General features: G+C 51.2%; 1 protein-coding gene across 5 annotated transcripts; it reads right to left on the reverse strand.

Moving 5' to 3' along the window:
- Positions 1–375: 375 nt before the first annotated feature.
- On the reverse strand, positions 376–11,879 carry BLCAP (BLCAP apoptosis inducing factor). 5 transcript variants are annotated; one of them, XM_083147795.1, is made up of 3 exons: positions 11,184–11,879; positions 9,087–9,306; positions 376–1,509 (listed from the first exon to the last, which is right to left on the reverse strand). In XM_083147795.1, the coding sequence occupies exons 2-3, from the start codon at positions 9,089–9,091 to the stop codon at positions 1,182–1,184; spliced, it is 333 nt and encodes a 110-aa protein (XP_083003921.1). In that variant the 5' UTR covers positions 9,092–9,306; positions 11,184–11,879; the 3' UTR covers positions 376–1,181. The 5 variants fall into 5 exon arrangements, with proteins under 5 accessions (XP_083003921.1, XP_083003920.1, XP_083003922.1 ...); XM_083147794.1 differs by lacking the exons at positions 9,087–9,306; positions 11,184–11,879 and adding an exon at positions 4,810–5,077; XM_083147796.1 differs by lacking the exons at positions 9,087–9,306; positions 11,184–11,879 and adding an exon at positions 2,574–2,731.
- Positions 11,880–12,630: the final 751 nt, after the last annotated feature.

The raw sequence follows: 12,630 nt of genomic DNA on the forward strand, positions 1-12,630 counted from the left end.
TAAGGGTGGGTATACAATAAAAAAATCGGCTCCATTGGGCCATTTAACATTGTACCCTATGTAAAATCGCATTGATAGCGTCGGTCGCATCACATGCCATTATAATGGCATGCGATGGACGCGATTTTCTCATTGCCGGCAATAAAGGATCAAAATAGACAGAAATTCGGGTCCATCGCATACCTTAAGTTAAGGTATGCGATGACCCACGACGGGTGCCGTGCTAGGAAAACAAGTACCCACTGTTCATATGTTTTATTTTAATCCATTTAGTCACTCCTCTGTGAATAAGGGGACATTTAATAACTTTTTTCCCCACCACTGATTTCAACTAACAACATTTATAATTGTCACCCCAAATTAGCACATTGTAACTCATGATTAATAAAGCTTTATTTAATTCCCCTCCAACATAAAAGGGTAAAGTCTCAAGATTCATATACAAACATTTTTAGGATGACACCTCCCCCCCCAATACAGTGCAATGGTAAGTTGAACATTAGGCAACTGTTATTTCATAAAACCTTTAGGTGAAGTCACAGTCTTCTTATGGTAAATGGGCAATTCTAGGTGAACAGGCACCTGCTTAAAGCAAGTTTATGACTGGAGGCAATATTCATAAGAACACAGCTTACCGATTCACTGGGAAGTAGCAACATTCAGGAGACAAGACTTTGAAAACTTCTTGCCTCTATGAATTTCCCAGATCCTAGAAAACTGATAAGCTGAATAGCAGAAAGCAGGTACACTTTATAGCACGCTCTAGTAATTTGTCAGTTTGTGCAGTTTTTCCCACTAAAGATATCCAAATAAGTCACATAGCCCAACCATCCTCAGGAAATACTGTTTGTGCTGAGAGGCTGTATGAGAATGCAACTATTAGCAATGACAGAGGGGACAGAAGTGTAAACATGATTTTTAAAAAGACCTGTGGTTGGAGGAGCAAAAGACCCCAAAATACAATTAAAAGCCCTCAAGCACCACAATACCAGGGGCTGGTATGCAAATGTCTCTGCCCACCAATAGCAACACAGCATCAGGGAAAAGAGGGGATCCATTTCACCAAAACCGCTGTCTCTGATTAATTCAACATGGAGTCCCTGTTGTCCCGTTTCATCTTCGACACACACTGGTGCAAGTGGTGCCACGTTCCTGGCAAAAGCAGTCCATGTGTGAACCCTCTAAGTGCCCACCACAGCTGGATCAATGGCTGAGTCAGGTAGCTGGCTGGCACTGCAATGATATAAAAAGCAGTTACCCCAGCAGCTGTAGCAAATAAGAAAGAGGGCACCCAGAAAGACCAAGGCACAGATGGTGCATGGTTTCCTCTCCAGTAAGAAGCTCAGTAAGTAGAATCCCATAAACACAGAATGACTGAACCAGAGGGCTGGATTAAGTGGTTTAGGAATCAGGAGCACAGGAAGCAGCCACTGCAAACAGTACATGGTGGCAGTTGTGTGTCGGTCACACCTTTCTTGTGTGATTGTTAGGGGATCTGCCGCTTGTGGCCTGATGAGACAAGGAAACATGAATGTTATAACAATCTGCTTTAATACTGGCATAAAGCACCGTTTGCACACATATGCATACTATGGAATTATATCCTTATGTATCCCTATAGATTGTGAGCTTGCGAGCAGGGCCCTCCTACCTCTATGTCGGTTTGTTTCTACCCAGTTTGTTTAAATCGCTGTTGTTTCCAATTGTAAAGCGCAACAGAATATGCTGTGTTATATAAGAAACTGTAAATAAATAAAATTGTAATATCCATGACTACTAAACCCATAACTCAAAATAGACATGCCCTCTTCCAAAATGAAACAGATTGCCTGCATTTCCCCCTCCCAACCCCAAACAGCCATGCCTGCAAACCCCTTCAAACCATGTAGTATCAATTTATGCAGACACCCCTAACTGGAATAGCCAGGCGCCTGCTGTTCACACTCTTCTAACCTAATCAGTCGTGCCTGCATTCTCCCCCTCCCAACCCAATATAGCCATGCCTGCAGAACCCTTCACAACCTATAATAGCAATGCGTGCTGACGCCCATCCCAACCAGATATAGCCATGCCTGTCATCTGCCCCCCACCCCATCCCAACCCAAAAACCAGTGCTACTGTAGCTGTCACTCCTAACCCTGAAACTCCCACTGTGACCCACACCCCTACCAACCCTAAGCTAGTAGGACCTGCTGTCAACCCTCAACACAACCTATTATAGCAGAAATCCTACCTACCCACCTACCTAAAAAACATGACCTGCCAGTCCCTCTCGCCCTAATATACGTGGGTGTGACACATTATCCCCACACTTAAACAAGCGCCTCTCCTGTAACCAAATCACTCCCCACCCAAGGAAATATCAGCATATGCTACTGCCCGACCTTTTACCTTCCTATGTATCACACAACCGGTTACTCCTTTACATACTGCTTACTTATGCCCACATGACCCGACCCCAGCAGCGTTACCAGAGACAGCCGCGCTCACTCATTGCTCCCCTCCCCGTATCCAGCACCTTGTCTCCCCTCCCTACAGTCTTTCAGGAGACTCTCTGCAACAGCGATCCCTACCCCGGGCCGTATCACCACCTCCGGCGCTGCACACTGGACTCCAGGCCGCGGTCTCACAGGCAGCTCGCCGAACACTCTGAGTAAGCTACGTCCCGGGCCCTTCCTGCGTCCTGACGCCACACAGAGAGCCCCGCCTCCATTACTGTGGGACAAGTGCGCCACCTTGCGGTCAGTGGTATGAATCTCCATAAAAGTGTACATGTGAATCATAGCTAATAACGGGCGACCGGGGCAGCTTATCTTGCCGCAGGGTGAGGGACCAGGTACTAAAGATGAAAATAACTAAATGAACTGCAGGTAAAAGTAGGTGAAGATTACAATTATACAGGGGGCAGGAGTAAATGATGGGTCCTCCCAGGCAGGGGTTGGCTGGCAACTTTCAGCCTGGGGGGCAACAAAAGCAAGTGGCCCACCACCATCGCCATCGTTTCACAACCCTACCCTCTCCCCTCTAGTATGCAGCAAGGATAAAACAATCATTTCCCCCCACACATATACACCAGAAATGGGGACAGTGCACGCCGAAGGCGCGTCGCAAAAATTTACACTGTAATGCCCATTACACATAATGACACACAACGTAATGCCCATTACACATAAAGTCAACACTGTAATGGCCATTACACATAATGCCAAAACCGTGATGCCCATTAAACATAATAATGCCTATTACATATTATACCATATAACCATACCTCCCAACTTCTGTGCAGATGAAATAGGGACAATCGCGCGAGTGCCCAAAAAGGGGGCGGGGCGTATGCAAATGAGGGCGGCTTATGCTAATTAGCCGCAACCTCATTTTCATACGAGAATAGACGCTGTGCGCATGCGAACAGTGTCTATTCTATTAGATTGGGGGGTCTCCCAACTGCCACCACCCGCAGCAGGACAATGCCTGCCGCGGGTGGGACAGCAGGACAGGACCCGAAAATCGGGACTGTCCCGCTGTAATCGTGACAGTTGGGAGGTATGTATAACTGCTGCTTACAGTACCTACATGCTCATTGTCAGAGGAATATCGCTCGTTGCCAGGGGTTACATACATCTTGCCAGAGGTTTTATTCTTGTTGCCATGGGGGAATTACATGTTCATTGCTAGGGGAAATGACATGCTTGTTGCTATGGAGTGCTATATGCTCATTGCTGGAGGAAGGGGCATGTAGCACTCCATAGGGGGAGTGCTTGTTGCCAGAGGGAGTGATATATTTTTTGTCAGGTGAGAGACAGGGTCAGGGGTGAATTTAGGAGCCAGGCCGCCCCTAGGCACAAAATATCCCCCCCCCCCCCCCCCCCCCCGGTGTTTTTAACATATTCTTTACACGAGCATGCCGCTCGGCTCAGCTGCTGTCCCCACCCATTCCATACACAGCAGCCAATATGCTGTGTGTATAGAATAGCCAATTGGCATAGGGTGGCAGTGAGCCTGAGCCAGTGAGTGGCGGAGCCTCCCAGATGCGCCGTGGGACTGACTTTGATTTTGTGTGCACGGCTGAGCGAGCAGGCAGCGGTGAGTGACGAGAGGCGGCGGTGGTCGTCACTCGCCACTGCCCACTTGGCTTGGCCATGCTGCTGCTGCCTGGTCAGGTCACTCAGTCTGGACTGGACTGGTGGTGACCAAGGGCATAACTAGACCTGTCTGGCTCCATACCAGAATTTTGAAAGAGCCCCCCAGCCCCCCACCAGAATGAAGGGGGGGGTTGGGGGTCAGAATAGTAAATGGGGAGGGGTATGATAGAGTAGAAGGCAGGACCAGACAGGCTGTATATACTGGTTAAGGTTACACGAGTGTGAGGAGTAAGGCTATGGGGAGGGACACTGTGATTGTACTGGCTCGGGGTTATGTGGTGGGCAGTGGATGTGGGCAGTTAGCTGATGGGGAGGGAAGGGGGCATGGTGACACACTGGGATAGTGGGGGCCGGCTGGGGACGGTTGATTATATTGGGGGCACTGGGCTGGGGACGGCAGATGGTTGGTTAGATGGGGGCACTGGGCTGGGGACAGGGGATGGTTGGTGAGATGGGGGTCACTGGGCTGGGGACAGGGGATGGTTGGTGAGATGGGAGGCACTGGGCTGGGGACAGGGGATGGTTGGTGAGATGGGAGGCACTGGGCTGGGGACAGATGGTGAGCACTGGGCTGGTGGATGGTTGGTTAGATGAGGGGTACTGGGCTGGGGGGATGATTGGTTAGATGCGGAGCACTGGGCTGGGGACAGGGGATGGAAGCACTGACCTGGGGTTTGCTTGTCTGTCCCATTCACAATACTGCTCCTCAGCTCCTGCTTCTGCTGGAATCTCCTCCATAATCCGCGGTGGTGGAGGGGGGAAGCCGTCATGTCATCCCCCTTGCTGGGTCTGAGAATGAGCACTGCGGTGCAGCCTGTGGGGCTGGCTGGGTCCAGGGAAGGGGGAGGGGGCGGGCTGCCATGCCCGGCGCCGGGATTCACAAGTGACAGAGGAGGGGGGAGCCGCCAAGTAGTTACCCCCCTCCACCACGCACGCTGGGTCTGAGGATCAGCAGCGCTGCAGGCAGTGCCGCGTGAGGGGGATGCCGTCAAGCAGTTTCCCCCCGCTGGATCTCTCTCTGGGGTCGGCGGGAGCCGCCTAGGTCAATTGCCCCTGCTGTCACCAATGCGCTGGTGGCGGTGCTGAGGGGATCTTCTGTTTAAGTATGCCAGCTAGAGGAAAGGGTAGGAGACTTTAAAAAATAAAACTTCAAGAGGGTGCTCTGCCACTGGTGGGGAGAGACTCACAGGCAGACTCACAGAGGCAGCCTGCAGTGCCGCCCCTAATATGTGCCGCCCCTAGGCCCGTGCCTCACGGGCCTAGTCACAAATCCGGCCCTGGACAGGGTACATGCTCACCACCAAGGGGTTCCATTTTAATAGCGTGCCAGCGCTACCCGAATCCGCACTTCCGGGTAACGCTGGCCGCGCTGTTTTCTTCTGACAGACACTAGAGGTATGGCAGTACCTCTAGTGTCTGTCTCCTCCAAGGCGGCAGCCATTTTTGCAGGGGCCGTCGCCTTACATTCAGGCGGCCAGGAAGCCAGTGTGTGCAGCTGGTCACAGAGGCGGCGGCTGCGGCAGTAGGGGACAGCTGGCCCAGCCAGTACATACCGGCCTGGGGGGCATGTGGCACCCTGCCCCCAGCCCGCCCCTGCCAAGTTTATTGACACCCTAGGCAAAACTGCCAAATGTCCCCCGACGGTCCTGATTCCTCCCCTTTCCATTCCTGATTCTTTCTACAAATAGTTTCATGCAAGAGGTGGTGCATCAGCTACGGTGTGCGGTTAGCACTGTATGCGGCGACTACTCTGTGATAATGCGGGACAGCTGCAGCCACCCTACCCCAGGACAGTCCTGCACAGGAGCTGGGTGACACCATACTGTATGCTGGACTGAGCTGTGATAATGCAAGGCAGTAGCAGGCACCCACCCCCAGGACAGTTCCACACTGGGGCCCGGTGACCCCACGCTGCGGATGGAAGTTCCCACCTGTGAGCTGTCACCGCAGCTCTGGCATCACACTGCTGCCGCCTCAGGGACTGCGGCTCCTCATCTCCCAACCAGTGCTCCACCCTGGTTCCCGCACACCCCACGCCCAGCTTCCGGGCAGAGGGTTTACATTACAGTCCCTTCAGCAGCGGTGGCACTGCTGCTCCTACTGTCATCACACTGCTGCCTCCCCGGGGACTGCTGCTCCTCATCTCCCAGACAGTTTTCCACCCCAGCTCCCGCACACCCCACCCTCGGCTTCCGGGCAGAAGGTTTACATTACTGTCCCTTCAGCGGCAGTGGCACTGCTGCTCCTGCTGTCATCACACTGCTGCCTCCCAAGGGGGACTGCTGCTCCTCATCTCCCAGCCAGTTCTCCACCCAGGCTCCCACACACCCCACCCCCAGCTACCGGGCAGAGGGTTTACATTACAGTCCCTTCAGCGGCGGTGGCACTGTTGCTCCTGCTGTCATCACACTGCTGCCTCCCTGGGGACCGCTGCTCCTCATCTCTCGGCCAGTGCTCCACCCCGGTTCCCGCACACACCACCCCTGGCTCTTGCCCATCTTCTCAGGGGGCCTGGGAGGCAGACCCAATTTTCAGGATCGTCCCGGCCATTAAGGGAGGGTGTTCTAATGCCATTCCTGTACTAGTTTACATAGTCTTTCTGGATGAATTCTCATTCTGTTATGGATCAGAGGGTCAAAAGTGCCTAGTTAGACAGTCAATAGGTTGACACCAAAAGGTCAACATGCACAAGGTCGAAGTGGACAAGAGGTCAACATGCACAAGGTCGACATTGATAAAAGATTGACATGCACAAAATCAACAATGACGAAAGGGTGTCACGAAGAACATCGACATGGAAAGGGTTGACAAATGAAAAACATGACATGATTTATGAGCATGTCCAGTTAGTGTATCACGTTCGCGCACCATGCTTCGTGACAGTTGTCAAGGTTTGCCATGTCAAAGTTTTGCTTGTGTCAACCTTTTGACATTGTCGACCTTGTTACAATGTTACAATTTGTCAATGTCAGTCTTGTGCATGTTCACATTTTGTCAATGTTAATCTTTTGGTGTTGACCTAGACATTTCCGACCTATTATCCAGATATTCTGGATGTTCTAGTAATGTAATAATGCAACATTTGCTCATAAGTGCTTATTCTGCACTCCATACCAATACACTAGATAACTGGTGAGTGCTGATTGAACTGCAAATACTTATTTATACATGAAAGCATATTCTATTATTCTGTTCTCTTGTTCCAGTATTAAATCTAATTACTACTTCCAAAATGTAATCAATCATCAGAAAACCATTTAAATATACTGTGCATAATTAAATATAATTATGTTGTGGAACATGTGCACAGCTGCTGGAAGCAGGGCTGGACTGTCCCACGGGGTATAGGGGAAACTCCCGGTGGGCCCTGCTCCCTGAGGGCCAAACCCCTTCTCCAGGGATCAGGATCCAGACTGTGCACTTGAATGATACATTATAAATGCTACATACCTCATAATTGTCCAGATTTTCGCAGGACCTTCCCTTTTTTGGGAGGGTGGGCAGTATCCCACAGGCGGAGGGGGCATATTGAGAGTCCCCCTTGTCTCCCGCAGCTGAGCAGAGCAGTGCAAAATCGATGCTGTCGCATACGTACAGGGTTTATTTAGCGAGTCTGAGGGGTTGGGAGCAAGGCCAGCAGCTGACACAGTGCTAGCAATGCCCCAAGAATGATGTAATAGGGAGGCATGGCTCATGGGAGCGCCATCCTAGTGAAGCCATGCCCTCTTTTGCATAGAGCACTCCTCCTTACTGGGAGCACCCCACTTTGTGGCATGCAGAAGTCCCGTGGCACAGGATAACAAAGTTGGGAGGTATGATGTTACATTATACTGCCCAAGACTATTGCCCGAAGCGTGGCAAGCGGACGCGGAAAACGATCCCGAAGCGTGGCGAGCAGACGCGGAATACACGTCAAGTAATCCGTGTAATCGCCGCACTTCGGGATCGTTTTCTGCGTCCCCTCGCGGGGCTCGCTGCACTCACCACCCTTTATACAATCAACTCCACGCCGAAGTGGATAGTGGGGGTATCAACAGGTCGGGAGGATGCGTACCAATAATCGGCCGAAAATCGCCAGCTAAATCGCATCCAATTTTTGCATGCGATTTGCGGCCTATTTCGCAGGCGCCGTGATAATACACAAGTACCGCATTGACAAATCTGTTGTCAAATATCACATTCTGCATCAGGCCCCATTTTTTCCTGGTCTTTACATTTAGCATTGTTTAAAAATACATTGCAATAATTGGGAGTGGATCTAGTTTGTGATGACACCTAACCTCATTTTCCATTTATCATAGATACAAGTGATAACGAATCACTTGTATCCACAGTATGGCCTTTATTCAGATCTGATCGCAGTACAAATTTGTTTGGAAAATGGGGAAAATCATGTGCACTGCAGGTGGGGCAGATGTAACATGTGCAGAGAGAGTTAGATTTGTGTGAGTTATTTGGTTTCTGTGCAGGGTAAATACTGGCTGCATTATTTTTACACTGCAATTTAGATTTTAGTTTCAACACACCCCACCCAAATTTAACTCTCTCTGCACATGTTACATCTGCCCCACCTGCAGTGCACATGGTTTTGCCCATTTTCCAAACAAATTTGTACTGCAATCAGATCTGAATAAGGGAAGACAGATACCGTAATATCTGGATAGGGCGCCCGTATAGAGCTGCTTTGCCAAGCTGCAACAGGAAAAGGGGTGTCATACCCTTATGGGTAAACAAAAAAACAATGGGGGTAGTTGCGCTGTATGGTGGATGTGGTAATGCAATAAAAAAATAAATTAAATATTGCAAAATAAACATATATTGTAATATAACACTGTAAAAAGAATCGGCTGAATAGCCTAAAAATTGATTAAGATAAAATAAAAAAACATGAAATATATAAAGCTGCAATAAATTGTGCACATTTGAATTGGTTGTTTCAATCACCTCATCTCCTTATGCGCCCCTTTCCTTTTGGGCCCAAAAGGTGCAAATCGTCCTGTTGGCAGGTATTAAATGGTATTCGTTCAAGCTACTTCCTCCGATCAAGGTGGTGGGTATGGCAGTCCCCCACACAGATGGAATATCTGAAGTTATCACACGGTCCTCAGCAGGCAATTTATTCCTCCACAGTCGTTTGTATGGCCTGCATATGGGTCCTCTGTTCCTGGAATAGCACAAATGGATGGAACTGCTGCTGCAGTTATACCGGTACTTGGAGACATGGGGTGAGATTTATTAGGATGAGAGATCCAGAAAGTGAGAGATTTGGTGAGAAATCTCCAGTTTTATTAAAGTGGCAATCATTTACACTGCTAAACCAGTTTGATTTTGCAGTGTAAATGATTGCCGCTTTAAAAAAACTGGAGATTTCTCACCAAATCTCTCACTTTCTGAAACTCTCATCCTATTAAATCTCACCCATGATTTCAAGAAAGAGATGGGTGAAGCAGCAATTATGATGTACCAGTATCCGATGCGTTTCGCTGCTCGTGCAGCTTTTTCAAGGTGGTTTCTTAGGTACACAGTGCAGGTAAAAATACCTTTTTTGATTACAGCATCATGCACACGTGATGGTATCCACTTAACACATTATCAAATCATGATTATACAGGTACTCATATGAATAGGAGACAGATTCCAAGTGGGGTTTTCTATTATAATTAAAAAACAAGATTAAGAAATAGATAAAAACAATTATTAATCTAAATAGACCTAACACCGGCATTTCCGGATTTCCTGTGATGTATTTCCGGTTTAGTGTAAAATTTGCGTTTCCTAGGTATAATGGGCCTTATTCTAGTTCACTCTTTCTGACAAAATCCTTCTTAGATGGACAAAACCATGTGCACTGCAGGGGGGGCAGAAGTAAAATGTGCAGAGAGAGTTAGATTTGGGTGAGCTATTTTGCTAGGGGAAATGACATGCTTGTTGCTATGGAGTGCTATATGCTCATTGCTGGAGGAAGGGGCATGTAGCACTCCATAGGGGGAGTGCTTGTTGCCAGAGGGAGTGATATATTTTTTGTCAGGTGAGAGACAGGGTCAGGGGTGAATTTAGGAGCCAGGCCGCCCCTAGGCACAAAATATCCCCCCCCCCGGTGTTTTTTAACATATTCTTTACACGAGCATGCCGCTCGGCTCAGCTGCTGTCCCCACCCATTCCATACACAGCAGCCAATATGCTGTGTGTATAGAATAGCCAATTGGCATAGGGTGGCAGTGAGCCTGAGCCAGTGAGTGGCGGAGCCTCCCAGATGCGCCGTGGGACTGACTTTGATTTTGTGTGCACGGCTGAGCGAGCAGGCAGCGGTGAGTGACGAGAGGCGGCGGTGGTCGTCACTCGCCACTGCCCACTTGGCTTGGCCATGCTGCTGCTGCCTGGTCAGGTCACTCAGTCTGGACTGGACTGGTGGTGACCAAGGGCATAACTAGACCTGTCTGGCCCCATACCAGAATTTTGAAAGAGCCCCCCAGCCCCCCACCAGAATGAAGGGGGGGGTTGGGGGTCAGAATAGTAAATGGGGAGGGGTATGATAGAGTAGAAGGCAGGACCAGACAGGCTGTATATACTGGTTAAGGTTACACGAGTGTGAGGAGTAAGGCTATGGGGAGGGACACTGTGATTGTACTGGCTCGGGGTTATGTGGTGGGCAGTGGATGTGGGCAGTTAGCTGATGGGGAGGGAAGGGGGCATGGTGACACACTGGGATAGTGGGGGCCGGCTGGGGACGGTTGATTATATTGGGGGCACTGGGCTGGGGACGGCAGATGGTTGGTTAGATGGGGGCACTGGGCTGGGGACAGGGGATGGTTGGTGAGATGGGGGTCACTGGGCTGGGGACAGGGGATGGTTGGTGAGATGGGAGGCACTGGGCTGGGGACAGGGGATGGTTGGTGAGATGGGAGGCACTGGGCTGGGGACAGGGGATAGATGGTGAGCACTGGGCTGGTGGATGGTTGGTTAGATGAGGGGTACTGGGCTGGGGGGATGATTGGTTAGATGCGGAGCACTGGGCTGGGGACAGGGGATGGAAGCACTGACCTGGGGTTTGCTTGTCTGTCCCATTCACAATACTGCTCCTCAGCTCCTGCTTCTGCTGGAATCTCCTCCATAATCCGCGGTGGTGGAGGGGGGAAGCCGTCATGTCATCCCCCTTGCTGGGTCTGAGAATGAGCACTGCGGTGCAGCCTGTGGGGCTGGCTGGGTCCAGGGAAGGGGGAGGGGGCGGGCTGCCATGCCCGGCGCCGGGATTCACAAGTGACAGAGGAGGGGGGAGCCGCCAAGTAGTTACCCCCCTCCACCACGCACGCTGGGTCTGAGGATCAGCAGCGCTGTGCCGCGTGAGGGGGATGCCGCGTGAGGGGGATGCCGTCAAGCAGTTTCCCCCCGCTGGATCTCTCTCTGGGGTCGGCGGGAGCCGCCTAGGTCAATTGCCCCTGCTGTCACCAATGCGCTGGTGGCGGTGCTGAGGGGATCTTCTGTTTAAGTATGCCAGCTAGAGGAAAGGGTAGGAGACTTTAAAAAATAAAACTTCAAGAGGGTGCTCTGCCACTGGTGGGGAGAGACTCACAGGCAGACTCACAGAGGCAGCCTGCAGTGCCGCCCCTAATATGTGCCGCCCCTAGGCCCGTGCCTCACGGGCCTAGTCACAAATCCGGCCCTGGACAGGGTACATGCTCACCACCAAGGGGTTCCATTTTAATAGCGTGCCAGCGCTACCCGAATCCGCACTTCCGGGTAACGCTGGCCGCGCTGTTTTCTTCTGACAGACACTAGAGGTATGGCAGTACCTCTAGTGTCTGTCTCCTCCAAGGCGGCAGCCATTTTTGCAGGGGCCGTCGCCTTACATTCGGGCGGCCAGGAAGCCAGTGTGTGCAGCTGGTCACAGAGGCGGCGGCTGCGGCAGTAGGGGACAGCTGGCCCAGCCAGTACATACCGGCCTGGGGGGCATGTGGCACCCTTTCCCCAGCCCGCCCCTGCCCCAAGGGCCCCTGCAAAGTTTATTGACACCCTAGGCAAAACTGCCAAATGTCCCCTGACGGTCCTGATTCCTCCCCTTTCCATTCCTGATTCTTTCTACAAATAGTTTCATGCAAGAGGTGGTGCATCAGCTACGGTGTGCGGTTAGCACTGTATGCGGCGACTACTCTGTGATAATGCGGGACAGCTGCAGCCACCCTACCCCAGGACAGTCCTGCACAGGAGCTGGGTGACACCATACTGTATGCTGGACTGAGCTGTGATAATGCAAGGCAGTAGCAGGCACCCACCCCCAGGACAGTTCCACACTGGGGCCCGGTGACCCCACGCTGCGGATGGAAGTTCCCACCTGTGAGCTGTCACCGCAGCTCTGGCATCACACTGCTGCCGCCTCAGGGACTGCGGCTCCTCATCTCCCAACCAGTGCTCCACCCTGGTTCCCGCACACCCCACGCCCAGCTTCCGGGCAGAGGGTTTACATTACAGTCCCTTCAGCAGCGGTGGCACT

This window comes from Crinia signifera, chromosome 6 (genome assembly GCF_055691185.1).
Source record: "Crinia signifera chromosome 6, ASM5569118v1, whole genome shotgun sequence".
NCBI lineage: Eukaryota > Metazoa > Chordata > Amphibia > Anura > Myobatrachidae > Crinia > Crinia signifera.

Coding starts and splice junctions, on each gene's coding strand:
- BLCAP (XM_083147794.1), bottom strand. CDS start 4,880: ATGGAGGAGATTCCAGCAGAAGCAGGAGCTGAGGAGCAGTATTGTGAA. Junction 1,510..4,809: donor GACAGACAAGCAAACCCCAG/GTCAGTGCTTCC, acceptor TTGTCTCATCAG/GCCACAAGCGGCAGATCCCC.